Here is a 27883-nt window from a genome sequence, read left to right on the forward strand (position 1 = left end):
GTGGCCTCAGAGGACCAAGTTAGCTATGAGGAAGATGGAGATGATGAGGAAAAAGCAACTGACTCAGCTGCAAGCTTGGGCCATGACATTCCCAGCATGACCACAATGGACTGGGGGCCCTTTTCCAGGGCACAGGGAAGGGACCCTACTCTGAGTCCAGTGAGTGGGAAGGGCTGCCAATAATGACTGACACTGGGCATCCCATCAGCTTTGTTGACTGGAAGTTTGAGCTGGATTTAATTTAACAATATATATTATTATAATATGGACATGTGTAAATAATCATAATACTACTAAAAAATACAATGTATAATTATTGACGTGTAAATAATCATAATAATACTAAAAAAAAAGAAATACAAATGCCCCACCAGGCAGCTTTGCATTAGCTGTTTCCTCTGCCTGAAATGCTCATTCTCCAGATATCCACCTGGCTTGCTCTGTCACCATATTCAGGTATTTACTTAAATATCACAGCCTCATTGAGGGTTTTTCTGATTTCCCTTTTAAATAATTTCAAATTCTTCTCCTCCGACAACTCTTATCATATTTCCTTGCTTTATTTTTCTTCATGGAACTGACCACCATGTATTGTACCCCATTTTACTTTTTTATTTGTTTACTCTCTATCTACCTACCCCAACCATAATGTAAATTCCATGAGTTCAGAGACTGTATACGCCCAGGGCTTACCACAGTGGTCCCCCCACATAGAAGACCAGCAATAAATGTTCATTGAACAAATGAATGAAGTGAATTAATTAAGGAATTCTGGAGCAAACTCATAACTACCACCTCTTAGGGGCTCAGACGGTATTGCTGAGTATCCTTACTCAAAGTAATTTTCATTACCACCTAATTTCAACACCAAGAGCTCTAGCCAAATGATTCTTTTGAGAGAAAAGCCCAAAACTTGACTCAAAATTATTGTTGCAGATATGAATATAGACTTGCAAAAGGTCATTGCTGATTTGGGGAAATTCAGTGAACTTGAATGACCTTAAACTTGAAAGAATCCCACAGTTGGCAGAAAGTTTTGCCACTTGTTAGAATTTACTGAAGAGATTAATTTCTTTGTATTTCCAGGAGGATACCAAGGAAGGAAGAAACACGGAAGGTGAATTTTAATGTCCCTGTATTTTTAAAAATGGAAACGTCTTCTTGGAAGAGGAAGGGCCAGAGAAGCTAATGTCAGCAGAGTCCTACTATTTAGAACACTCTTATTGCTCCAAGTCTTGACATGTCACTCAAGACCTGGGCTAACCTGTTGGTACACACTGTAAGGAAACTAGGGCTTCCCAAAGTAAAAGCAATTAATTATCAGAAGCTGAAATGTTTCTTGGGAAAAGGCAGTTGAGATCTGGCTTTGATATACAAACAAACTGCTTCAGAGTCTGAGCTTCTGGGTACTGCTGACCTGTTTTATTCTCCTACTGATTATAATAATGTCATGCCCATGTGGTCCCATCAGTTTTACCTGTCGACACAGTGTACGGCAGGCGCTGGGAAAAGGTAGGGATGCTCACTCTCTGGCTGCCCTGCGTAAGTTAGCCTGGGTTTAGCCCATATCAGTGTTTCCTTGGATCACCTTTCCAAAATGTACCTGTAGCAGATGCTGTTGGTGTCCTGCCCAGGTCCTCTTCACCACCTGCTATCATGTTGACTGTTAACAGCTCATACCTACAGCCATCTCAGGATTGCCCTTGGCTGATGGATGCTCCCTAGCCCAGAAATCCAGAAATGCTTACCAGGATTCCATTCTGCTTCTTTCAGGGAACCAACCAATTCTCCAATGAGCCCTGATTGCTTTGTAATGGAAGATGGTATTTAGAAACCAAGGTCTGGGTACTGGGAGTGCTCATTTCTACTGGGGAGTCATTGCTTCTAGACTGTCTCAGTGGACAGAACTATGAACTATATGTGTGGATACCAACTCATGCATATATACATACATAATTATATTCATTTATGACCGTGTCTATATAGAGAGGGTGCCAAAAATATGTATATACACATTTTAAAAAAGGAAAAAAAATGTGTTAAAATTACGCTGATGGTAACCATTTTGAGCGCCTCTTGTAATTGCAGAAGTCAAACGTGACTTGTATTCATTTTTTGGTATCATTATATATTGAGTATTTCAATGTTAATACAGTTTTTTCCTTTCTTAAAATGTGTATACTTTTTTGCATCATATATATATATATACACACACACGCGCGCGTATATATATTTGTGTATCTATATATGTGTGTGTGTGTATTCTAGTTGGTATGTGTATTTTAGTTGGTAAATTTGTTTCTCAGAAGGGTATGGGTTAGCAATTCTGAAACTACTTTATATGTATACTAAGGTTGAAAAAATAAGTATATATATATATTTTTTATATTATATACTTTTATAAGTATATATAATATATTTTTATATATTATATATACATATATATACTTATTTTTTCAACCTTATTATACATATAAAGTAGTTTCAGAATTGCTAACCCATACTCTTCTGAGAAACAAATTTACCAACTAGAATACACCCTTTGCGGAGTTCTTTTTATCTTTAGCCTTCAGTTTCCAGTCAAAACACTGTTTTCCAAAGTTACTTAGGGTGGCTCCTTTCTTTCTCACTCCCTTCAGTGAGGCATGTGAGTCATTTATAACACAGTTAGATTCATTTTTTATAGTTTACATTCCATTTTAGGTACCTCTCACAACCTGGTAAATAGTTTACAATTTACATACAGTAAAATTCACTCATCGTGACACACAGTTCTATAGGTTTTAATACATGCAATGAGTTGTGTACCATCACAACAGTTCCATATAGAACAGTTTCATTATCCCCCAAATTACCTTACACTGCCCCTTTATAGTCAACCCCTGTTCTCAAACCCAACCTCAGGCAACCACTTATCTGTGTTCCAGCTCTATAATTTTTCTTTTTTTTCCTATAATGTCATATAAAAAAAAGCCACACAGGATATAGCCTTCTGTGTCCAGCTACTTTCATTTAGCACAATGATTTCTGAGATTCATCCATGTTGTTTTACTTTGTTTTTATTGTGGAGTAGTATGCATTGTATAGGTATTATATGACTTGCTTAAACATTTACATGTTGGTAGACATCTGGGCTGTTTCCCATTTTTACTATTGCGAATAAAGCTGCTATGCACATTCACATTAGGTCTTTGTGTGGGTATATGTTGTCTTTGCTTTTGAGTAAATAATTAGGAGTGAGATTGCTAGATCATATTGATAGGGTGGGTAGAAAAGTAGAAATGAGCAGTAGAAGGATGGAAGCTGCTCTCACTTGGGGTACAAACACCTTGCGTGCTCAGCAGGATATTGAGAACAAGATATATCATTAGAAGAAGGAAAAATGCCTCAAAGGGAGGGAAACCATCCTGCTTACCAGAATATACATCCTGTTTCTCAGGGCCATTTTAATGAGCTTTTCAAATAAATCATGGGAAATTAATGGGTTCATAATTACACCCTGAGAAATAACCTTGGGAACCAGAAGGGAGGATGGGACACCTCAGCAGAGAGAGGGGGACATTAGAGAGAGGAAGAGGGGGAAACAATTCTAACCCAAAGAAATAAAAACCTCTCACAGAACGTAAGGAGAGGTGGCTTCCTTCTCTTGGGTCAGCCCGCTGAATGTCTTGGAGTATACTCACTTTTACTAATAAACTTCATGCTGTCCTATGAAACACAAACTCTGTATCTTGATTGAATTCTTTCCTTCAAGAAGACAAAAATCGAGGAAAACGTCATTCCTGATAACAGTATGGTAGGTAAATATTTCACTTCGTAAAAAATGTCCTGTAACGCTGTTCTTCCTTTTCCTCTTCTTCTGCTTTCCTAAAGTCTTGTTGTAAGGAGAGCCCAAGTATGTTATAAAGTCACAACTGGGGAGGGGGAAGGGCTATTTTAATGTGGTTCAGATGGGACTGGTTTAGGAAAGAAAAAAAATGGGGGAGGGGTTCGGGATGAGTCAATATAAGGATGCGGCACAGTTCAAAGAGCCCATAAGTTTGAGTCAGAACATCTGGAATGTAAGTCCAGGCCCTAGGCTTCCTCGTCATTAAGACCGTGAGAAATTTGATTAATGTCTTGGTTTACAAATATGTGAAATGGAGGCAATAATATTTACACTTCATGATGGTTTATGTGTTTTTTCTAAACCAAAAAAATTTCTCCAAATGATGGAATATGTTATTTTAGGGAGAACTCAGTAAATGTCAGCTCTGAATCATCCTGGTTGGGAATGAGGGTGGAAGGATTGCTGGTGGTGGTAAAACGGATTTTGCTCTTTATGCTATATAATCTAAACTTTAGACTTTTAACAAGATATCAGTGTATAAGTGTAGTGGGGATCAGGCCATTCTTGACATCAGAATACAAACTCCTTGCAGAATCTGATAAAAGCCATAAACTCCTTCCAGAAAATGCTCCCCACGAAATTCTAGGAAAGAATTCATAGCCTCCTTGAACACCGCTTAGGGACTCCGGCTTATACGGTTTTACAGATACCAGAAAATAAAAAATAGAATGTAAAAATCCAGTTTACCTATATAAAAATAATTCAATTATGGTTACTTATACAAATAACATATTTCCATACTATTATGGTACAGTAAGTATTTTGTTTATAATTATATCAGATTGACTTTGCTATAAGTTTGATTTGGTTATAAAACAACCGTTGATGCAATCTCCACCTTTATCATTTGTTGTTCATGTGGCACAGTGTTGTGTATTTACAACTTTAAAAGGAAAAATTAGTGAGACTATTTCTGAAGAGCTAGTATTCTGCTTCCATGGTTTTATCTGTTGAAATAATTATTTCCCAGGTTGGAAATTGTGTGCTCTTAAGAAACAATCTGGTAGATGAGAGAATTTGAGGTAGAGTAGAAGGTGTTCAGGCTTCAAAAGACGCATCTGGCTAGAATCCAACTTCCTTCACCACTTACTAGAGTTCTACCTAAACAATCCCTTTTAAGCCCTGGCCTTCACTAACTTCATCAGTTAAATGGGAATAACAATACCTACTTAAGGGGTGTCTATGGGGATTAGGGACACTATAAACAAAACACTCAGGCTGTATTAGATGATAAATAGTAGTGCTATTATGGTGAGTTCTTTGTATTACACAACGGTAATGCCATATAATTAAATTTGCATAAGATTCCTGACTTCAGGGGACAATTACTTTGTCGGGAGGATCAGCAAATGACACGACCTTGGGGAGGTTATGGTGTATCCTGCCTTTGACAGTCCTTCATTCAGCCTGACTTCTGAATAGTACTTTGTTGGCTTTTCAGAAGGCCCCTACAGTATCTAAGGTCTTAAAAATCCGGAACTGACACGCCGGGGGGAAAAAACAGTTCAATAACATCTTTTCTTACCTTTCTGTTTTTCCTTTCTCCGATTTAGTAAATACCAACCCAAGCAATAACAAATCTTCTGACCATTTTTTTTTTCGTCCGAGAATATATTTTTCATGTCTGAGTAAGTGTCATCACCTTCCCTGACCCCTTTGGGAAAAATGGAAACAGCCTGTGAGTCACGTCCACCCATTTGCAGGCCAAAGTTCCAGAGCATTCAGTGGAAGTCAGCGTAGTGTGATGGAAAAAGTAGTGGTCGGGATTCAGGGACCTAGGTTTGGTCCCCATAACCACTTAGGAATCTTTATGAAAGGGGCCCAACTGGCTCTGCTTAGTTTCCTCATTTGTAAAGTGCAATGGGTGTGAGTGAGCTTTGTTCGCACGGGAGATGAGCGGTACTCCCGCCGGAGACGGGCTTTTGGCCTTGACTAGGCCTGCACCGGGCCGACCGCTGCGGCGCCGCGCTGAGGACCGAGAATTGCTTCGCAGCCCCTCCTCCGCCGCCCCCACCCAGCGTCTGCGTTGCTAGGGGAACCGGGGGCGGCGCGCTTTCCGGCGCAGTCGCGGCGGGTCGCGGCTGTCATGGCGGAGACCGTCTGGAACACTGACACGGGGGAAGCCGTGTATCGCTCCCGGGACCCCGTGCGCAACTTGCGCCTCCGGTAGTCGCCCCAGAGCCCCGTGGTTTTATGCTATCAGACAATTCGAGCCTGAACTTCACTGCTCAGTGTTCGGCGGCCCCCACTTCCGCTTATAACCCTGCTCACTGCCTCCGCGCTCTGCCTGCGTCTCCACTCGCATCTTCCCGGAGCCCTCTCCACTCGCATCTTCCAGACTTACCCGAGCCCTTTCAAGTCCCTCCCAAATTCCTCGGAGCCCTGTGTCCCCAGTACACTCTGTCCCCCTTAGTCTTCCCCTTGGGACCCCGCGCCCCACTCCGCTTCCCTCAGTTGCCTGCACCCCGCACACTTGGGTAGCCCCAGCCTCTTCTGTGTCGTTTCCCCCATCTGTGCTTCATGTTCATCTCCTGGTTGTGTGTCTTGTAACGAGTATTTTGGGCTTCTTTTTTCTTGATAGAGTCCACCTGCAAAGAATCACATCCAGCAACTTCCTACATTACCAGCCTGCTGCCCAGCGCGGGAAGGACATAGACTTGGCCACTTTTAGGCCTCAAACCGCCAGTGGGTGTATGGTGGTGATGTGTCCCCTTGGGGATCTGGGAGTCGCCCAGGGTGGCAGTTACCTCTTAAGACAAAATAGAGGGAGGGCTGTAGTCTTGAGAAAGGGCGTAGAGAGGTTGGGTTCCTGGCCCACCGTCACACAGCTGGTAAATGTTGAAGTCAGGATTTGATCGTAGGCCGTTTTAACGGCTGTGTTATGTTGTGTATGAAAATTGAATAAGACATGATTCCTGTCATCAAGATGCGGATCGTAATTATGGTCAAATGTAGTGAAATACCAAATACCATACTTTAGATATGTTATAAATTTGCCCGGCAACCTAAATTCCATTTGTGGCATTTCTTTTTTTTTTCTAAGAGAAAATATGCTCCAAATTCTAAGCATACATATAACACTTTTAAAAACTATTTTAAAATTGGAGTCTGCTTGAAAAATGTGCATGTTAACATCCACTGTGCACGTGCAGTTTTCCTTATCTGGGAAGCCGGAAGAGAGGAAGAGAGGGCAGTGTGCTTGTGTTAGGCCACTAATCTCTTTGCTTTTGTTGATTCTGTTCAAAAAATATTCCTGGGAAGAAGTGTGGGCTAGTGGGTTGTGAAGCATGTATCTCTGAAAAAGGCATACTCAGCTAGGAGTGTATTAGATTTGGTTTTTTTATATAATATTTACTTGCCTTTCCTCTTCTCTCCTGATACTTGGTTTCCTAAGGTTACAGTGTTTGTGATTCTAAATACATGGCTTCAGGCATAGGAATGATAAAAATGCCAGGGTTTCCTTTCTAGCAAAGGTGGACAGTTGGGATTGAGGAAGAGCTATTCAGCTTAGATCTAAATTTCAGCTCTTGACATTGAATTAGGTTAAATAATTCCTGGAAGGCATGACTTCCTTTTATTCAAATTAGAGTAGTGATTAAGACTTATTGGTTCTTAATCCTGGTTTCTACGTACACATCCACAGTCTTTCCAGCCTTTGTCTAGAGTGAGTGCTTAATAAATCACTGAACTCCAACTGGTTTTGTAGCAAATATACGAGCAGTGACTTTGGTTGTAATTAACCACAGAGCAAGAAGTGGTGCTGGTTTGACCCCAACATTTGACTCACTCTGTTTGTTGTCTTTGGAGGTGGACACCGCCCAGATGAAGATGAAGAGGAGGAGGTCTTGATTGGGTGGCAGGAGAAGCTCTTTAGTCAGGTGAGCCAGTGTCACTTGTCTGCTTGGTCTTCTACCTGGTCCACCTCCACCTGGATGGTGTCAGGGAAAGATTCTTGATACATGTTGTCAATCTGATTTCCAGAAAGCTTGAAGCAGTTTATACTTTCCCCTGTTGTGTTTACAGGGGCAGTAACATACTGTCACCACCCAGTTTTATGATCCTGGGCCAGGAGTTTTCACCTCTGAGTCATATGCCATCTGTAAAAGTGGAGTTGGATTAGACCATCACTCTGGTTCCTTAATTTAGCGCTAACATTCTTTGGATCCCATACCCTCCATTAGTTTAGATAAATGAGAGTTGACCATGAAAATGTATCAGATTGTTTCAGCTGTATGGAACTGCTTTACTTAAACAGATGTAGGAACAAAAGTTTGGTATATTCTCAGTAAATGTGTTTCTTTGTGATCTTAGTTTGAAGTAGATCTGTACCAAAATGAAGTAGCCTGTCAGAGCCCTTTGGATCATCAGTACCATCAAGAGATCCTGAAGCTGGAGGACTCAGGTGGCAGGAAGAACCGACGAATCTTTACCTACACTGACTCTGATAGATACACCAATTTGGAGGAGGTATTGTTCTTTCCGAGGTCCCATAGCTTCCTTTCCTTTGGCTCCCTGAGCTTTCTGGCCTCACTGGGTGCTTTGTGTTAAATCAGCAGCCTGTGAAGGGGCGACAAGAGAGCCTGTCTAGGAACTGCCTTGTGCCGCTGGCATCCAAGCTGGAGTAGAGTGGGCACAGTCTGCAGGTGGTGTGGCTGCTACTCCCTTCTCCCTGCAGAAGGGCCTGGAGGACCTGGCAGGGTTTCTAGTGTAGGCTTGCAGACTATAAACCGGGAGAAGCTGCCACTGGGCTGACTTCCTCCATGCATCATGAGATAAGACAGGTGGGTGGAGTTTAGAACCATCCAGATAAAATTCACCAGGGGATTCAGCCAAAACTCTTGAGTATATGGGTGTGAAGAGGAATTCAGTACTGCCTTGGGGAATGGCTTATGTCCTCAGTTTGCCTCAGTTATGTCAACATAACCTGGTGGACTTGTTTAACAGTTTCTTCTGTCATTGCCTGATATGTTCTGTCTTCTCAAGGAGATGTTAAACTCCTCGAGGGAAGGTAGAACTTGTATTTTCTGATTTTTGTCTACAACCTTGTAGATCTCTGCAAGGAGCAGGTGTTATGTGAATGTTTTTGAAAGACTGATGCTTTTGTTAGGGCAGCTGTGGGTGGGTTGGTAGTGTATAAAATTTGGGCTGTCTGTTTTAGAAAAGTAAATAAAATGACAGTTAGTGCTCAGCTCCCATGTGACGACTTTCCACAGAATGCTTGTATCCCATTTAGTATCTTCCAACTACCTAGTCAACAGCAATATCTACCAGGCAAACTCACCCAACTTTTTGTTGGTATGTGCTCAGAGATGACAGACTCATTTTAATATCTGCATAAATAAACTCATTTCTGAAGGTTCATATGCTGCTAGAATCTTAGGGCAAACCAAAGCCTGGTAGGCATTTTCTTGCGGTTGTTTGTGCCACTGCCCGCCTCCATTAGTACGTGTATGTGTAATTGTGAGGTGGCTATACCTCAGGATCAGGTGTGGATGAGGTTTCAGAAGGAATACTTCCCTTCAGGCCCTGACCAGCTGGGTTACACAGGATTGCTCTCTTTTCTCAGCACTGTCAAAAAATGACCACCGCAACCAGTGAAGTGCCATCATTCTTGGTTGAGCGAATGGCAAATGTCAGGCGGCGACGGACGGACAGGAGAGGCATGTGAGTACAAATGTGTATGGGGGGGACCTTTGTGGTCCTTCCATGCCCATGTTCTCGGTACGTTCACCTTGAACGACCTTGAACTTCGGTATGTCCACCTGCAGAATGAGCTTCCCATTCTGCAGGAGGCCTCCACCTACGTAGGCTCCCTGCGTTCCTCCTTCAGGCTCTTTAGGGGGTGCCAGGGAAGTAACCCTTCCTGTGGTGTCTCCCAGGGAGGGTGGCATCCTCAAGTCACGAATTGTCACCTGGGAACCCTCAGACGAGTTCGTCAGGAACAACCATGTCGTCAACACCCCTCTTCAGACGATGTACATCATGGCAGACCTGGGGCCCTATGGAAAGTGAGTGAAGCTTCTCAACGCCCTGTTTGGGTCCTCATCACTGTCTCCTCTCATTAACTATCACCTATGTGCTATAGTCATCCTGGGGTATACCTTCTTCTTAGCTGTTCTCAGAAGAAAGTGTTTTTCCATAATTCTCATCACAGCCTCTGTTCTCTCCTCTGACATGGGTTGACTCCCTCTTCCTCCTTCCGTGGAGGTGGGACCAGTGACCCTGAACCTTGTTGAATTCCTGCTTTACAGGCTTGGCTATAAGAAGTATGAACATGTCCTCTGTACTCTGAAGGTGGATAGCAATGGTGTGATCACAGTAAAACCGGATTTCACTGGTCTCAAAGGACCCTACCGGTGAGGAGAGGAAGAAAGGGGTGGTGGAGACCGGCATTCCTTCCCTTGGCTTCACTTCTTACACCTAGTGGAGGCGATGCTCAGAAATCTCTTCATCTGTTCCAACTTTTAAATGCCCAGGCAGTTGTTCACACTCTTTTCGGGGTCGTTGACGCCTAGGATACTGGGGATCATGTTCTGAGAAAATATGCAACTACACCAATCTGAAAGTGATACCTTCAGCAGTGTAGTTAAGTGAAAATAATTCTCTGCGCTGCTGAATGTGGGGACTAACCAGAACACGTCTTTTCCTCTGGGCTGATTGTTCCTCATCTCTAGGTCCTAGAATGACAGAACTAGACATTAGAAATTATCTACACCCACCTGTCTCTTTCTCAGGTGAGAGAACTGAGTGCCAGGGATGTTGTGCTTTAGGGTTTCACCGTGACTTTGAGGCAGAAGTGGACCCAGAACCTATATTCTCTGTCTAGTCTGATACCCTTTCTGTTTTACCATTTTGTTCCCCTGTCCTGGTCATCATTCTGGCCATCGTCGTCATCATATACTCTAAATGAGGTGTATGGCCAGGGATGGCTCATCCCTGAGCAAGATCTGGAGGACCCTATCTCTCGTTATCAGAGTTGGTCCTTTTGTGGCTTTGACCTTGCAGAATTGAGAGCGAGGGGGAGAAGCAGGAGCTGTGGAAGTATACGATTGACAACGTGTCCTCCCTTGCACGGCCAGAAGAGGAGGAGCGGGAACAGCGTGTGTTCAAGGATGTAAGAGCTAGTTCATTCTAAGTAGCAAAGAGGTGAGCCTCAGCACCAAGGAGCTGAAACCGTGTCCAAGGTTGAGGTCAGCAGTAGCAAGATCTGCTTTTAATGGCTCTCTCCTGACTTAGGAAGTGTTACTGACTAATCAGACTCAAGGCTTTGTTCATACGAAAACATAATCATCATCATAATGATGATGACCATTTATTTGAGCACTTACCATGCTCTGTGCTAGGTACTTTACATACTTCATTTCATGTAGACGGTACAGCAACCCTTTGAGGTGAATACTTGTTTTATTACCACTATAAATGAGGAAACTGAGACTGAGAAGCTAAGCAGTCTGCCCAAGATCATGTAGCTTGTACGTGTGAGAGCCAGGATTTGGTCCCAGGCCAGTGGACTCCACAGCCTCTGTGCTTCACGTTAAAATGCCAGTGGCTGGGACGCTTAGGCCTCCAGTTCTCTGTGCCATTTTCCATTATTGCTTCTTTGCTCCCTCCCATTCAGAACTGCACCCTGATCTGGCTTGGGTCACATCTTGAGTTTTGGTTTGGTTTCCTTCCTCAGCTCTATAGCCGGCACAAGGAGTATCTCAGCAGCCTCGTGGGGACTGACTTTGAGATGGTGAGTACGTGGCTTCCTGCAGCACGGCCAGCGGGCTTCAGCCAATGCATCTTGACTGTGGCTGAGTGCTTCTCTTAAAAAGCCCCAACACATACTCTTCAAAAGTGTCAAAGGAAGTACAAAATAGTGTATAAAGGATAGTCCTTGTCAATGTTTTTAAAACATTTTATATTGATATAGAACTGTGAATGCCTAGAAAAGACCTGAAAGAGTATGCACATGCCATGGGGGGCTATTTCTGGGGAGAGGGTGAGATTGAGAGATGGTAGATGAATATTAGGTGGTGAGCGATGGGTCAGGGATGTTTATTTTTTATTCTCCAAACTCAGGTAGTTTTGAATTCAGGTAGTTTCGGTGGTAATGCATGCATGTATTACTTTATAATTAATTTTAAAAATAAAGATGAAAAATGCCTGCTTCACTCTTCATGTGGATATTCTTCTTAAAGGCTGCAGAGAGAGGGAAGGGGTATTGTTTCTGTTTGTCAAAGAGTTTGGTTCTTTAAAAACAAAACAGTTTAAGTCAGTTACTCTGTGGTCTGTTCTTTGTGTCCCCTCATCCCAGGAGTTCCATTTCTAGATCTGGAAACAAAGATAGAATTACCCACTGGTCTCCCTTTCTCGCTCTGAAAAATTGACTTTCATAATTTGTATAGTATATTAGCAATAGAGGTTCAGTATTAAAAAGTTAAATAAGACAGATACACAAATAACTAAAACAAGGAAATTCCCTAGTTTCTTGACCTCAGCCATCTAAAGGGAACAGGGGTCTCCAGGCTCCTACTGGACGCCAAAGGGCAGCTGTTATGGCTTCCGTTGGCTATTCTCCTAAATTTCCCAGAGTGCATTATCTTCCCCACCATTACAAATTTTAGAAATGAAGGAAACAGATCTGTGAAGTGACAGGGCGGGAAGGAATGTGATAGTGACATATCTGGATCTGACATCCAGTGTCAGGTCTTCTGGGGATTTGTGGACAGGCTGGAGACGTGCTGATTCCCTCCAGACCTCCTGATCTCTCCCACTTTTCTCTATTTTAGACTCCCCCAGGTGCCCTCCGGCTCTTTGTAAACGGAGAGGTGGGTAAGTGTCTTGCCAGACAGAGATCTCTTGATGCCTGGGCAAGTGCCCCAGTAGAGCTGTGAAATACCCACCCGGCCCCTGTGGAGGCCTGCAGTACTTGGAAAACTCAGCCATGAGTCTTTCCTGGAAACACAGAGAGTTCCTGGCCCTCAAGGGACTTTCTCCAGAAGTGCATAGACCCTTCAGGACTGGGTGGGTGCCAAGGGTGATAGGAGAATAAGCTGAAATAGTTTCCTGTTTTCTTAGTTTCAGCCCAAGGCTATGAGTATGACAATCTCTACGTCCACTTCTTTGTGGAATTACCAGATACCAGTAAGTAAGATTCGTAAGTCTCTTTTTATACCCACTCTGACAGTTTTGTAGAGGCATTCGGTCAGGCTTCCTACCCTGCTTCTGCACGAAAACTTACTGTTCTTTTCGAGGTCATAGATCGCTTCCAGGTTATTAAATCCTGTGGTGACTTCTCTGCTTTCGCCTTACTTGACCTCTCCGAAGCATTTGACATGGCTCACTTTTCCTCACTGAAACTCTTCTCTTGGCTTCTGGCTGCATACTTCTCTTTTCTCTCTCGTTGGTGGATCACCAGCCTCCTTGGCTGACTCCTCACCTTCTGTTGATCTTAAACTATTAGAGTCTCCAAGGCTTTTTCAGGACCGTTTCCTTTGTCTGAAACTCTTTTTGTCATATTTTACACGACTGGTTCTTCTTGAGTTTAGGTCTCAACCTAAGTGTCACCCTTGAGAGGCCTTCCGTCATCACCCGATATAAGTGAACCTCCAGGTCACTCAGTTCCTTCACCCTGTTTTAGAATAACATTATTCACTGTCTGATAGTCTTGTTGGTTTGTCAGTCTCCCTCCCACTAGAATGTGAGGTCCATGAGAGACAGGAATTTTTTTCTATCTGGTCACCGAGGTACCCCAGTGACTGGTCACAGCACATAGTAGACACTCAGTAAATGTTAAGTGAATGATTGATTGGGTGTGTGAGTGAATGAATGGACAAAGGAGCTTTGTCTCATTCTCAACTACTTGCCCTCCTCCCAGGGAAACTTACTATGTATATCGGGTTTGGCTTTCAGATTGGTCAGCCCCAGCATTCCAGCAGCTCTCAGGAGTAACACAGACGTGTGCCACCAAGTCCCTGGGAATGGTATGGAAAACGAGAGGGGGTACCTGGAAGGGAACGGGACTCTGCTCATAGGGTGGCATCTGAAGATTTATCAGGCTAACAGCCACGCCCTCTGGGAGAGAGGTTCCAAAGTTAGGTCTGGCCCTTCTGTGGGGGCTCTGCAGTGCTGCCTGGTCCAGGGACCCTCATGCTGTTTTTGAGCATAGGAATAACTTGTATTTGGGTGTCCCTTTGCCTCCCAGCCTTTTAATTCCCACCTGGGGTGATAGTTTTTCCTTTTCCCTTGTGAAGGTGACCTTGTTGTTGGCCACGGGAGAACAACTTCCAAGTGGGGCCTTGCCCAGCCCACACGACGTGTAAAACAGCACTCCTCTTTTTTAGGACAAGGTGGCTTACTTCTCCTATCCGTTCACATTTGAGGCCTCCTTCCTTCACGAGAACGAATCAGCTGGTGAGTTGCTCAGCAGCTGATACTAGGCCTTGGGTGTCCTCGGGGTGCCCACTCTTAGCGAAGGCCTCCTGCGACCTAGACACTTCTCTCGCTTGCTCCCAGACGCTCTCCCGGAGTGGCCTGTGCTGTACTGTGAGGTCCTCTCACTGGACTTCTGGCAGAGGTACCGTGTGGAGGGCTACGGAGCTGTGGTTCTGCCTGCCACCCCAGGTGACCTCTCGTCCCTGCCCTTCATGTGGTCCACGTGCCCTAGCTCCTAGGAGCAAGACCTACCCTTCCAAAAGATTCAATCACGTCCAGTGAGAAGTAGGGATAATTAGGAATTAGAAGCATTTGACTTGCAAGCGTCCTTGCTCTTGCTGATGAAGTTTCCCTCCTCCATTAGAGACAACTGAGTGAAACTGCAACTAACCGGTGAAGTCCAGCGGCCTGAGGGCCTCTGGTACCTGCTCCAAGCTCCTCTGGTTGACTTGCAGCCTTGGGGGAGGGGTTGCATGGCAAAGTGGATCAGTGTTCGTTTTGAAATAATGGCCACTGTCCTTATTGTGAGCCGGGCGTGGTGCTGAGTGCGTCTCATGTAATTCCCCCAACTACACTGTGAGGGGTAGGTAGTATTTCCGTTTCACTAGAGGAGAAGGAGCTTCAGTGAGGTTAAGAAACTCGTCCCGGGTACACAGGTAAGAATGGGCAGAGCTGAGATTTGAATTTCTGTCTGATTGATTTCCCGGTGGGTCCCCTAAGCCACCATGATAGTCTTCACCAGAAGTTAGACTGTCACCAGACCAAGTGTGGTAGTGGTGGCCAGGCCTGTGTCATTGCTAGGGAGTCAGCAAGGGACCACATGCCCTTTCTGGCCTGGCCTCATTTTCCTCTTCCTGCACAGGCTCGCACACCCTGACAGTCTCCACGTGGAGACCCATGGAGCTTGGCACAAGGGCTGAACTGAGGCGGTTTTTCATCGGCGGTTCTCTAGAACTGGAGGACCTGTCCTATGTGCGCATACCCGGAAGCTTTAAGGTGATTTTGTCTCTGCAGAAACTTCATGCTGGGAGCTTATGTTCCCACCTCACCTGTAGAAGGTGGGATCTGGGTTCAGACCCCTTCATTGCTTCATTATTACTTAGCCCCTTCCTCCCTGTGGCTTAAGGTAGAAGTCACAGCCATATTTTGAACCAGCTACAAATATCTACATCGCTATCGTAGGAGATCTCTGGAAAATAGTATACTTGGAGATTGCCCCTGGTCCCCTCAGAATCACCATACCATCCCTCCAGCCCCTCACTGGGGCTTCGGTGACCAGCGGTGGGAGGATCAGCAGGACGTTTGTAAGATGCTTATTCTCAGTGCAGTTGGAATATTCCCTGCTTTACGGTTGGGAGCCCAGTGTTAGCCTGGAGGTGGTGGAGTCTGGGTGCTGGAATGCGGTTCCCCCAACAGAACTGTGCTCCCCAAGAATGGGAATAAGAATTGGAGGGAGGCCAGCATGGTTCCTGGGCTCTAGAGACTGCAGAGACCTGATACTGGCTCATTGTGTGCCACAGGGGCAGCGTCTGAGCCGCTTTGGGTTCCGCACAGAGACCACAGGTAGCGTCACCTTCCGCTTGTACTGTCTGCAGCAGTCCAGGTGAGTGGCCCTGGCCCTCTACCTTGGGGCTCCTTACCCCGAGGGCTCCAAAGCAGCCTCGGTCATGTGACGCGCTCCCCTGCAGGGCCTTCATGGAGTCGAGTTCTCTCCGGAAAAGGATGCGGAGTGTCTTGGACCGTCTGGAAGGATTTAGCCAGCAGAGTTCCATTCATAATGTGCTGGGTAGGTCCCCCTGACCCTCTGCCCCCGAGCTGGCCACCACCCAAAGTCAGCATGGGCCATGTTCCTCCCCACACTATGGCAGCTGACTACTGTGTTTGCTTCCATCACAGAGGCCTTCCGTCGAGCCCGGCGCCGCATGCAGGAGGCCCGAGAAAGCCTTCCCCAGGACCTCGTGAGCCCCTTGGGAACCATGGTTTCCTAGCTCACTGGAGCCCTGGCGCTCCATGTGAGGGGCCAAGACAAGTGATAGCTAAAGCCAGTGCTTTCTCATGTCTTTCTGTTAGAGACCTGCCGAGAACAGGAAGAGCTGAGGAAATCCCCAGGCCTGCCCCTCTGCCTCGTCTTCAGCAGTCTTCTCTGCCATGTGGCAATAAAACCAGACCCCGGGGGCCCCCAGAGTCATATTTCAGCTGCTGCAAGTGGGTATCTCCACCAGACAGATTGTTTGGTTCGAGACTGGTTGGGGTTCACCCCCTGGTCGGTTCTGTCCCTGACAGCCTGTCTCCTGGCCTGTGGCGCAGTCTCAGTAGCAGGGGCGGCAGGTGCCTCCCGTCCCGCAAACTCTTAACAAGTGGAGGCTCAAGAAAGAAGGAAAATGAAATAACGCTTTAATTCTTGACCCAGGAGTGTCAGCCTCTTCTCTCCAAGGTAGCCTAGTCCTACTGCTTAGGGCTTGTTGCATTCGAGATATGACTATTTCTGGAGTTAATGAAAGCCGGAGGCAGTGGCCAGTTCAAGCTGCTAGCTGGGTGGTATCTTTTATTGTGTTTTGTACATAAAAGCTTTTTATACTGACTCATGTTCTGTCGGCTGTTTCTTTGCTCAGGTCGCTGGTTTGGTTGAGGTACTCTCCTTAATGCTGGGGTCCCTGGCACTGCTGGGGTTCCTTCCCCTTTACTCCAGAGTGTTTCTTTCGATTTTCTTAATTCAGCCCATAGGAGAAGCTTAGAGGTTAGTGCCAACCGTGTCTTAGCAGCACTCCTCTTAAACATCTGGAGCAAGGTATGGGACTGAAGTCGCATCCTCCCCAGCCCGACACCCGGCTCCTGCCCCCAGCAGGGCTTTATTGGCAGATGCGGAGCACGCTGCCCAGCCTGCAGGCTCCCGAGGAGAATTATGCGGTGGCTAGAGGCGGGCACTGTGTGGTCTCCACGTCGTGGGTAGGGATCAGGGATGGTCTGGGAAATAGAAGAAAGTGTCTGGGAACCCTGCAGGTGACTTTTGTGTGGGCCTCACGACCTTGCTTGGCTTCCAACGCCGGTGGGTTCACTGCTGGTTGGGCGCCCTAGCTATCACTCCCAGCCAAAGAACCAGCTCTGAGCTGTAGTGAGCAAAAGCATCAGCAGGATATGGTTGTTCCAGGGGGAAAGGGTAGCCTGCGGCCTCCCCCAGGTTCCCTGGTCTCCCAAGGTCAGAGGCTTGAGATGGACTCCTGTGGAAACAGCAGAAGTGGGCAAGTGAGGAACTTGCTGGGCATCCAGAAATGAAGCTGTTTCAGGGTGTTGATGACTAAGCCTAGGCTGACTGGATCCCTCCTGATCGCCCCCCAAAGTCCTAGGCCCCGGGATTAACTATCAGCCCTGACGCTGGCATACTGGGAAGCCACTAGGAAAGAGTACCCTGTCCCTAATGACAAATTCTGTTGTCCCTGCTTACAGGCCTCGGAGAACTCAACTGTCCCATTGGGGAAGGATGTGAAGGACTGACTCAGCCCAGTGCTCTTGGGGGAGGGCCTCCCCTTACCTGCAGAGCCTCATTTTTCTCTCCAGGCTGACAGGTTCAACCTGGGGATGGTGGTACAGCACACAAAGCCCCGTGGGTACGTGTTGGCCTTGAAGATGTCCCTCGGAACGGTGGTGATACCGGTATTGTCACACACAATTCGAGACAAGGAAATCTGGCGCAGGGCCTTGCGCTGTCTCTTGGTGAAAACACCCCTTTTCTGCCACCAGAACCTACCAAGACAGCCAAGAAATATAGGTGAATGAACATGAGTACCTGTTGTATGCCAGGTACTTTATATATATTGTTTCATTCCATTCTCATAAAATTTCTGCAAAGTAGGTATTCCCATTTTATAAATGAAGAAACCAGCTCAGTGGTCAAGTAAATCTCCTGAAGGTATTAAATGTACAGTAATTTAAGTGGCCAGGGCTGGATTTGAACCAAGTAAAGTACAAATCCACCAAATGGGGCATTAGGTTTCAAACCCTTTCTGCCCATGTTTTCTGGAATCCGCTAAGCCTAGAACAGTGAGGCTGACAAGTCTCCAGGGTTTCAGATGCCTCCAGCTCAGGCATTATCTGCCTTCCTGGGTCAGTGGTCTCTCTCCCTCTGACCAAGCTCTCCAGGAGCCTCCTGGTCTCAGATCCTGTAAGCTTGGAAGAAATGAAGGTACAAAGAGCACATTTCCCCATTGTTGAGTCTTGAAGTACTAATGCTTTACTGCCCTGCTCTGGGGCTGGTCCCTTTAGGGTCGGGTCACTTACCTGTCTCCATTTCGGGCTCTTCTGAACTGGTTCTCAAAAAGACAAGCCAGAAGAGGCCCTACTCGGGCCCCTGGCAAAAGAGGCTCTGCAATGGCCCCAATCCAGATGTCAATGTTGTCAGGTGTCCCGTACAGATTCAGAAACTTCCTTGCTAAATCCTGGTTTTTCAGCACTTGGCTAAGCTGTGCCAGATTCCGGGGCTGGGAGAGTCCACAGAAGCGCCGCCACGCATTGTACCCTGAGGGGAATGGGGCAGAAGCAGTTTTAGTCTTATCGTTTCTGTCTTCCCATTAGCTTCTGCTTCTCTCCACAGTTTCTCCTGGGAGAGCCCTGTGGTCAGGCAATACTGGGCACAACAAAAACCCTACTAGAAGAGGTCCTGAACCTTCCAAAGACCAAACTACTGTCCTCTAATTTTCAATGTGAATGGACAACCATGCTTTGTGTGCCTCAAACTGAGGCTTGTGTCCTAATGTAAAAAGCTGTTGTAACCCACTACTCATAACCACAATAATATTATTATTAGGCCCATGTGCATTGATTAGGCACAAATAAGATAGTACCCAGAACATGAGATTCTCCATCAGGTTTGTAGAATGAATGAATGAAGAAACAAATGAGTGAACAAAACAAATGAAAAGCATGGATAAAGCTTATCTATTCAGAAAAGGACCACATGCTGTATGATTCCATTATATGAAATGTCCAGAATAAGCAAATACATAAAGACAGAAAGTAGATAAGTGGTTGTCCGGGGCTAGGGTGGGGATGGGGATTGACTGTTATTATGAGGTTTCTTTTGTGGGCGATAAAAATATTCTGATATTAGATATGATGGTAGAGGCATATCTAATGACTCTAACTACATTAAAGTCACTGCGTTATGTACTTCATGTGGGTAAATTTTATATGTTAATTATATCACTAAGCTGAGAATGTTCACCTACTCAGAAACTTCCAAAGACCAGCCATGCTGATTTCTCAGCTATCAGGATCCCACACCAGGCTCAGGCCACATGACACGGTAGGTCCATCAGTACAGGAGATGGCTTTACCCTAGCCTGAGGAAACATCAGCCCACCGTCGTCCAATGAACGGCAACTCACAAACACCTTCCTCCAACTGAACAAAGGAAAACCACATCATGGTTTACCATTACTAAGCACGATTGCGTGACTATCGGGATCCTCACAGACCTTTGTAATCCGCATTTTAGCAATGGATATTGTTGAGCTTCAGCAGCTGTGACATTCCCGAGGTCACTCTACTATTAAGTGGAGTTCAAATCAGGTCTTTCAGTTCCGAATTCGGTGTTGGACTTGGGAAGGGATTCGAGTAGACTGTAAGAGCTAGTATCAGGGAAATATTTCTGGGACAGTTTGCAGGGACCTGGTACTGGGGGAAACAGAAACTCACTGTGTGGCAACTTGGATGGCTAGCCATCTCAGTTCTCCAGTAGGGGGCGCCCACAGCTCTGTAGCTGTGAGGAGCACCCAAGTGTGAGGAAGAAAAGAAACAGGTTCTTGAGTGCCTGCTGTGTGCCTGCCAGATAGATGCTGTGTTAGGTGCAGTAGAAATTCCCCCCACCGTGTTATGATACAGCCAAAGATTAGCCAAGGAAGATGGAGTTGTATTTAGGCAGGAAAGTAGAAAGTGAGGAGAGGGAAGAGAGGAGCGAGGCCAAAGCATTCCCCTAACACTGTGGATTGAACAGGAGGAAGGAAGGAATTCTGAGTTTGATTCCAATTTTGCTACTTCCTAGTTATATGACCTTAGGCCAATTACTGGATGTCTCTGAGCTTATTTCTTCACCTATAAAAATGTCTGTAGTAGCTGCTTCTCAAGGTCATTGGGAAGGCTAAACGAGTTACTATCCATGAAATTTCCTAGCAAAATGCCTAATTTTTCATCTTTCCTGGGATAAAGCTTTCTGTGTTCTCCCCAAACAACAAGGCAGCCTTACTTTTACCACCCCCCAACCCCCCATTCCCTGCCTCTCAGGATCCTACTTAGAGCCAGGAGCCAATTTCTCTATCCCTGAAACTTGAGCCTTCCTCCTTGGAACTTGCCAGGGTGGAAGGGAATGGAGTTCTTCCCTGCCTTTTAAATCTGTTTCTGTCTGTTTGGAAAGTCCTGATCGCCTTTGTTCAGCTCCCCATGCCCAAGGCCTGGTCCTGCTGTGAACTTAAAGCTCGAGCCCCTGCAGCAGATGGAGAAGATGTGGCAGGACAGCAGAAAGGTGGTCCCAGGAATGCTCCACTGCATCAACCTTGGCCTTGCGTGCCTCTGAGCCACAGCACATCCTGCAGACAGTCCCAGTCAGAGAGGAGCTACCAAGCGTCTTCTCTGAAACCCACCCTCACCACCACCAGCAGCCCTGGTCCAAGCGAAGCCTGGGAGGAGGGCTGGGCATCCCCCTCACCTGGGAGGCCATGGTCCCGGCTACGTTGCATGTTGAGAGCGGCCAGGTCCAGACCGATCCTTCTCACTTGCTGAAACAGCTCGTCCCGGAGCGCGTCCACGACCATGGAATCCTGCCGGTTCAGCTTGGCAGGGGTGGCCATGAGACCTCGGAGGATGGGGTCGATGCCACCTGGAGGTGGGGAATGTGAGCAACGCAGATCGGCCCAACCCCTAGGAGGTAACTTGGGTCATCACATGATGCCATGTTGCTCAGAGCTGGATAAGCCAGTCTGCTTCCATTCTATGTTTGTATTAGGAAACAGGCCCGGGTGGACACGAAGGGAACTGGAGCTGGCAGGGAAGGGGGTCATCCCCACTTCTTAAAACAGTGTAAGGCAAGCTTCTTTCAGGCCCACAAGCCGCCCGTCTGATATCAGCATCCTCCCTTTTATTACAGAAATCCTCTAATCTCAGAGAGGAGGAGAGGCTTGTGACTGAGGGTCTCAGTGGCACCTGACTTGTTTCCACTGGCCTCGGGAGATGATTAGCAGTGGCCTGAGCAGCAGCCTGGCCTCCTGGCAGTAGGCTTGGTCCACCAGGTGGGAGGTTGTGTTCCCCATCCCCACTCCCATCTGCCTCTGGAAAACCTGGTCACCTTCATGCACAATTCTCCAACTGGCAAAGAAGACGGAGCTAAGTGGAACATGCGAGTTGGGTGCTGAGGCCCGGTACTGGCTGTCCAAGCGGAACATGAAGGGCTGGAGCATGGTGTGGCCAAAGCGGAAGGCCAGGGTAAAGACATTGGCCACGCGAGGATCCACATTGGAACAGTACCCCTGGTAGGGCCCCAGGGTTCTCCTGGCCCGGGCCTTGCCCAGAACCAGGGGCAGGTAGTCTCGGTAGGTGATGATCTGGTAGGAAGAGGTAGGAGTAAATTACCTTAGCAGCTGCCCACCCCACTCCCCTGCTTTGGGACAGAAGTTGGGCTTTCTGAAGGGCTGCTCATTCAGATTAACTCTTGATTATCACCATGTCAAATGTGGCAACATTAATATCCCATTGGCTGGTGGAAATACAAAGCGCAGAGGGGCCGAGTGGCATGGACAGGGTCACACGGTGAGTTAGTGGCAGAACTGGCGGTATAGGTCAGATCTCATTCCCCCCCAATCACTCAGACCTGACAGGCTTGAGGCACACCCTCAGGGTGTGTTAAGGAGGGTAGGACCCACTTCCTCAGATTGTTTCTCGTGCCAGATTGTCTTCTAGGGGATGCTGGGACCAGGATTCTCTACCTGGACCATGGCCCCCACAATCTTCCGAGCCTCCTCGTAGAGCTTGTCTCCGGTCCAGCTGGGATTCAGGCGTCTCAGCTCCGTAGCCAGCCGGTTGTGCTCTCGCATAAAAAGGGTATGCATGGCTGCCAGTTTGGGGGTTTCGCTTGATCGGGTGTCACCTTGAAAACCCCAAGTTCAGAGTTGCCATAGCCCTGCCCAGAGAAACGTCTTTCTGCAAGGGCAGACAGAGCTCTGGGGACCAGAGAGAGGCAGTGGGAATTTCTGGCCTGAGCCAAGCTCCTCACCCTCACTGGACCTCCATCTCAGCTGTGCTGTGAGGCTGGCTCCTCACTGACTGCCACCCTAGGACCCCCACACCAGGGGCCAGGAGAGGGAGGACCGCGGGGTGCCTAAGTGACTGGAACAGGTTCGGGTGCGGTGGCAAAGCACAGGACAGCTGCCTAATGATTGTACTTTACAAGATGACCAGATCCACAGCTGGTGGAGGGACCTGAACAACTAACTCTAGGAGCCTTGACTTTGGGACCGTGAGCCCACCTGTCCCATGAACTGCATCAATCTGCATGTTCTCTCCCGAGGGCTGGACCTTGCTCCAGCTTTGGACTTGTTATCATGCTGCTCTCCCCAGGGAGCCCAAGGGACGAGTGGACAGAGCCTCTTCCTGTAGCCAGACTTTCTGCATTGGCTGGTAAGGAAGTAAGTTCCTGAAGGTGGGCCTTACACACAGTCATTCACTGGCTTTGAACTAAACCCGTTTGTGCAAGGTCTAATTTAATCCACTCTTCAATAGTCTGCTCACAAAGGTGCACGCTGCTCTTGCCAGGAGCAAAGAAATATACTATCCTTAGAACAGGGGGCTGGCGCCGACTCCCTGGGAAGAAAGCGGTGGAGCAGAATGGAAAGAGCACAGACCTCAATGCTACACTGACTTGAGTTCCCACTGTGGACTCTGCCGTCTGAACTCTGTGCACATTAGTTATCTTCCCTGAGCTCAGTTTCTCCACTGTAAGACCAGGACGATAATGGCCTCCTGTCAGGGTGGCTGCCAGGTTAGAAGTGGCATACTGAAATATCTTAAATAACCAGCAACCATGACCAGTATGGTTATAACTGGCCCATGCAGGCAAAGGACCTGAGGAGAGTTCAAATTACGTATCTGGAAGAATATAGCAGGTACCAGTGTCTAGCAACAGTGGGAAGTTTGGGGGTGGGAGGATTGAAAACCTAAGGGAATTTCACCCAGAGAAGAAAAAAGGTTAGGTGGAAGTAAAAGCTACTTTTGAGTAATTAAAGAGGCTATTACTGTGTGAAATGGAGACAGCTTCTGCTCTGAAGTTCCAGAAGCCAGACGAAGAGCAATGGGTGAATGCTGGATCAACACTGGGGGACCTTTCTCACCGTCAGCGCTGCTGGAGATGAAGAGCAGCGCTGCCGAGGCCGTGAGTCTCTCATCACTGAGAGTCAAGGGGTGACTGCTGGCCACACAGCGGACATTTGCAAAGGGACTCCTAACAACCTAAGGATTCTGTGACAACTACCCACAGACCCGTGCTGTGGAGTGCCTAATGTTGAGGTCTGAAGCCATGTACCCCACCGCATCCCAACCCGGAACCCGGGGACTGGCTCTGTCCTGGGCAGACGTCACCTTCCCCCAGCCTGACCTGCCAGGAAGCAGGGGATGCGCGCGGCTCGGTTGGTGAGGAGGCAGGGGTCGTTGCGCAGGTTGTCGAAGGGCAGCAGAGCCCGGCCGTGGTCGCTGAAATGTTGGTTGACAGCCAGCAGCCCTAGGTAGTTGGTCTTGTTGCGGAGCCGGAGAGCGAGGGAGACCTCGCTGCCGTACACCATGCTGGCGTCCAAGAAAGAGGTGAGCGCGTTGATCTGGTTGCGGACGTTGTTCCTGTTCCGTGAGCATGAGGGTGCCGAGCGGAAGAAGGGGATGCAGTCGCGCTGGTTCTTGATTCGGGGGTCGTTGGGCGGAATCTATGGTCGAAGAGGAGCCAGTGACACGGGGCCCCTTAAGACCAAGCTCGCTCCTTTTGGCCATCCCACACCTGCCTCAAAACCTTGCTCGGTAGTGCCCTCCTCCAGGACGCCCTCTTGGACTCATCCAGACTCACTGCTCACCAGATCAGTCTGAGTGTCCTTAATACTTTGTGTCATAAAGTCATGAGAGGCTAGAAGTAGAGGAGGCCTTAGATCCTCATTTTGCACATGGGAAAGCTGAGGCTCAGAGAGGGGAAGAGACAACTAGTGATGGGAAAAGGAAGGATTAGAACCTAGTTCTCCTGACATTTATGCCCGTGCTCCTTTCATTCCATTCGAATCCGCAGACATTTCTGAAGCACCTTTCTGTGCTGGGTGCTTTGGCGACTACAAAGATCAATGAAATCCAGGACAGTTTGCAGAAAGCTGGCAATTCAGTTGAAAACAGATACACGTAGAGAACATAACCCTAATTGATGGGCCACTTGCTTTGTTCGATCCAAAAGCCAAAAGTGAAAGGTGTAATAGGAAGATATGGGAAGGCTCCCCAGAGGAGGTGCCCCTGAACCAGAGTTTGAAGAATGAGGAAGGTTGCCACAGGGAGGAGCCAGCCAGGGACCTCACGTGTCATACATACCCCGTGGATGTGGCCTTACCTATGAAGGGTGAGTGAAGGTGTGCATGTATGTGTGTGTGCACGTGTGTGTCCCTCTCTCTTCCCCAGCAGAGTCTCTGCTCCCTGAAATCCATCTTTTCTTCCCTAGTTTCCACACCATCCTTGCTTCTCAGCCTGAAGCATAGCACCCTGCTTGTAACCCAGTCCCAGGAATTGGTGACAGCTGCAGGGCCCTTGGACTACCCCAGGAAAGAGAGAAAGGTGAGAACTAAGAGACCCTAAAGGCTTTCAAAAGCAGCAGCCCAGAGACTTTCCCTTTTGGAATCAGATCCATGGGTCAAGGCCAGTCTCCGTTGCTCCCCCTTTTGTGAAGCCTGCCCTGAATCTCTTGGCAGATTGCCCCACCCCCTTAAACACGCATAGAGCCAGAGTCTGTGCTTGTCTCTGTCAGATACTCCAGCATCACAGCTCCTTCAGGAAGGTACTTAAGTCTTCCAGAACCACACTCCCAGCTCTCAGCCCTGGGTTGGAGGCCAGGGCCTTGGGATGTTGCCTGAGGGTACCTTGATGGGAAAGCAGGGGGGTAGCTGTTTACAGGTCTTCTCACAGTCGACACCTGCAGTGAACGCCACTCTGGCTGGGGACTCAGGGGTGAAGTCCAAGTCATGGTCAATGAACTGGCCCCACTGCATGAACATGAGGGCGCGGCCCTGGTCGGAGGTCAGCCTCTGCCTGGGGAAGCGGACGATCTGGTTGGAAACAGCCCGGACCTGATAGGGAGATATGTCAATGTGGGGTGTGGGCTTCCAGACCCCACAAAGTATGGGAGCCAACCTAGGACTCAGTGAGCAGCAGGTCACCCCTGCTGGAGTTAACGTACAATCTCTCCTCTTCTCCTGCCCTCCCCTCCCCTTTCCGATTTTGTCCCACCTCTGCCTAGAAGGCTGGGCCAGGCTCCTGAGGATGCCAGGAGGTAAGAGAAGGGGAGACGCCAGGTTGGCTGGCCCAGACCCCACCGGCACTTCCAGAGGGGCTGTTATATCAAATCGATAGATCAATTTATAGACTAATGGATAATTGGATAATAGAACTGATAGATGCAGTTCTGGTTGCTAGGTAACAGTTAATAAATATAGAGAGGATGGACAAGTAGCTGGAAGGGTCAGTGAAAGAGAAATTCCTAAGTGGATATTGATAGATCGGTAGATGATAGATTGTTATATTGACATATGACTAGAAAATTGATGTATGTGAAATAGCTTAGATTAATAGATATAGGTAGATTAAGGTGTATAGCCCTTTATATTTAGTAAGATATTTTGACATTAATTTTTTCAGGAAAAAAAACAATACTGTAATAGCTAGCATTAATAGATTGTACCCTATAAGGATGATATTTAATATTCACACCAGCAATATGAGGCAGATTTTACTGCCTTTTTACAGATGAGGAAACTGAGATTCAGCTGTATTACTTGCCCCAAGTCACCCAGCCGGCCACTGGGAGAGCCTGGATTTGAGCCCAGTCTGGCTCACTCTGGCCTATGCTTTTACTCCCTGCGTTTAGAAGAGATCAAGCGCCTTCCAGATGCTCAGCAGCTACTCACAAGAGGGAGGAGGAAGCCATTGCGCCTCTTGCCAGGGGTCCAGCCGAAAGGTAGCGATAGCCGGTCCTCATACTCGGCTGGCAGCCAGCGAGCCAGGGCCAGGTTGGAGGCCCCCAGCCAGGGTCTCTTCCTGCAGCAGTGGGTGGGCTTGAGTCAGCAGGATTCCAGGCCTGGAGACCACTCAGCATGTAGGGAAGGGGTGATGAGGGAGGGCAGGCCCCACCCCGGGTCAGGTGCAGCCTCTGGCACCCACCTGTTGTTGCATCTCCCAGTGATGGTGCGGTACTTGTTACTGCACTTCTCCGCCTGGTCCTGGACAGCACAGCCACTGGCCTTGGACAGCAGCCACAGCTGGGGTTCTGTTAGCACATCTGGGGGCGGGACAGGTGGGCAGGGTCCTGGGTGCAGGATCCTAGCTCCTCCCTGAGCTGGTCTGTTCTGTACCTCCCATCCCTTTGCCCTCTCCCTTCCCAAATCCCAAGGCTATGCACCCTGCTTCTCCCTCCTGGCTTCCTTCCATTCCCAGGCCAGGGCAGCCATGGGGCTCAGTGGGAAGCATGGTACCAGTGACATTGAAGGAGCTGGATCCCTGGAGTTGTAACTTCTCCTCCAGCAGCCCCAAGGCCACATGCATATAATCTGCGGCCTGAACGGCTGTCCTGGTGGCCGCTACCGGCTGTTTGAAGTAGAACAGGAGGTCCGTGGGGCTGGCCAAGCCACTGCGAAGGCGCTGCTCGAGGCTGCCCAGAGAGGAGGACGGAGGGCTCGACAGAGGAAGCAGACCCACCCAGCAGAGCCCCATCCCGGCCAGTGGGCAGTGTAAACAGGATAGATGGAAGGGAGGCTGTCTACCAACATGGCATTACCTCCCTGGTGCCTGGGGGTAGGGCGATGGGTGAGATGACCTTGGTTGGAGCCCATCCTCCCACGTTGACCCTCCCAGGCCCGTGCAGATCCCAGACCCACCTCTTCTGAGTCTGATTGTAGGCGCCATCCACCAGCGACTTGGCCTCTGTTATACATCCCCGAAGGACTGAGGTCTCCACTGCCCTGGGGGAAGCTGCTCAGAGGGAAGGGGACTCAGGGTCCGGTGGAGCCACAGCCCCCCTAGACCCAAGCATTTCCCCCTCCATTGCCCTTCTCCCTGTCTGTCCAAGGGGCTATTACCTGGGGCCGTGCCCTCACAGGGCTGGGCCAGGATGAGTGTGACTAGGAGCCCTGCCAGGGCCAGGAGCACCTTCATCTCCGCAGTGTGAGCCCTAGCCACAGCACAGCAATGAGCGAAATCCATGGCCTGCTCCCTGCTCACCCGGGGGACCCCAAGCTGACCTCTCCCCTGCCCCTGCTCTTCTCTGAGAGTAACTGGGAAGGGACTTTTATAGCCCATCCTAGGATG

At 48.0% G+C, this 27883-nt stretch overlaps 2 protein-coding genes across 5 annotated transcripts; one reads left to right on the forward strand and one right to left on the reverse strand.

The window, feature by feature from the left end:
* Positions 1 to 5603: 5603 nt before the first annotated feature.
* Positions 5604 to 16890, forward strand: MKS1 (MKS transition zone complex subunit 1). 4 transcript variants are annotated; one of them, XM_081030257.1, is made up of 19 exons: positions 5954 to 6055; positions 6471 to 6574; positions 7697 to 7767; positions 8201 to 8356; positions 9456 to 9553; positions 9769 to 9897; positions 10141 to 10245; positions 10895 to 11003; positions 11568 to 11624; positions 12664 to 12706; positions 12953 to 13018; positions 13787 to 13857; positions 14218 to 14287; positions 14390 to 14497; positions 15171 to 15304; positions 15439 to 15612; positions 15829 to 15911; positions 15997 to 16094; positions 16205 to 16888. In XM_081030257.1, the coding sequence occupies exons 1-19, from the start codon at positions 5976 to 5978 to the stop codon at positions 16294 to 16296; spliced, it is 1848 nt and encodes a 615-aa protein (XP_080886383.1). In that variant the 5' UTR covers positions 5954 to 5975; the 3' UTR covers positions 16297 to 16888. The 4 variants fall into 4 exon arrangements, with proteins under 4 accessions (XP_080886385.1, XP_080886383.1, XP_080886384.1 ...); XM_081030259.1 differs by lacking the exon at positions 15439 to 15612 and having other exon boundaries at positions 5604 to 6055; positions 16205 to 16890; XM_081030258.1 differs by lacking the exon at positions 15439 to 15612 and having other exon boundaries at positions 11508 to 11624; positions 16205 to 16890.
* On the reverse strand, positions 16823 to 27874 carry EPX (eosinophil peroxidase; the record flags this gene model as incomplete). The annotated part of the gene is made up of 13 exons (XM_081030256.1): positions 16823 to 17526; positions 17838 to 18049; positions 18584 to 18821; positions 21006 to 21176; positions 21642 to 21897; positions 22279 to 22439; positions 23943 to 24261; positions 25444 to 25650; positions 26488 to 26617; positions 26741 to 26858; positions 27052 to 27227; positions 27454 to 27547; positions 27655 to 27874. 12 exons carry the CDS (start codon positions 27872 to 27874, stop codon positions 17848 to 17850), a joined length of 2292 nt encoding a protein of 763 aa, XP_080886382.1. The 3' UTR covers positions 16823 to 17526; positions 17838 to 17847.
* Positions 27875 to 27883: the final 9 nt, after the last annotated feature.

This window comes from Rhinolophus hipposideros (assembly GCF_964194185.1).
Source record: "Rhinolophus hipposideros genome assembly, chromosome: 20".
Lineage (NCBI taxonomy): Eukaryota > Metazoa > Chordata > Mammalia > Chiroptera > Rhinolophidae > Rhinolophus > Rhinolophus hipposideros.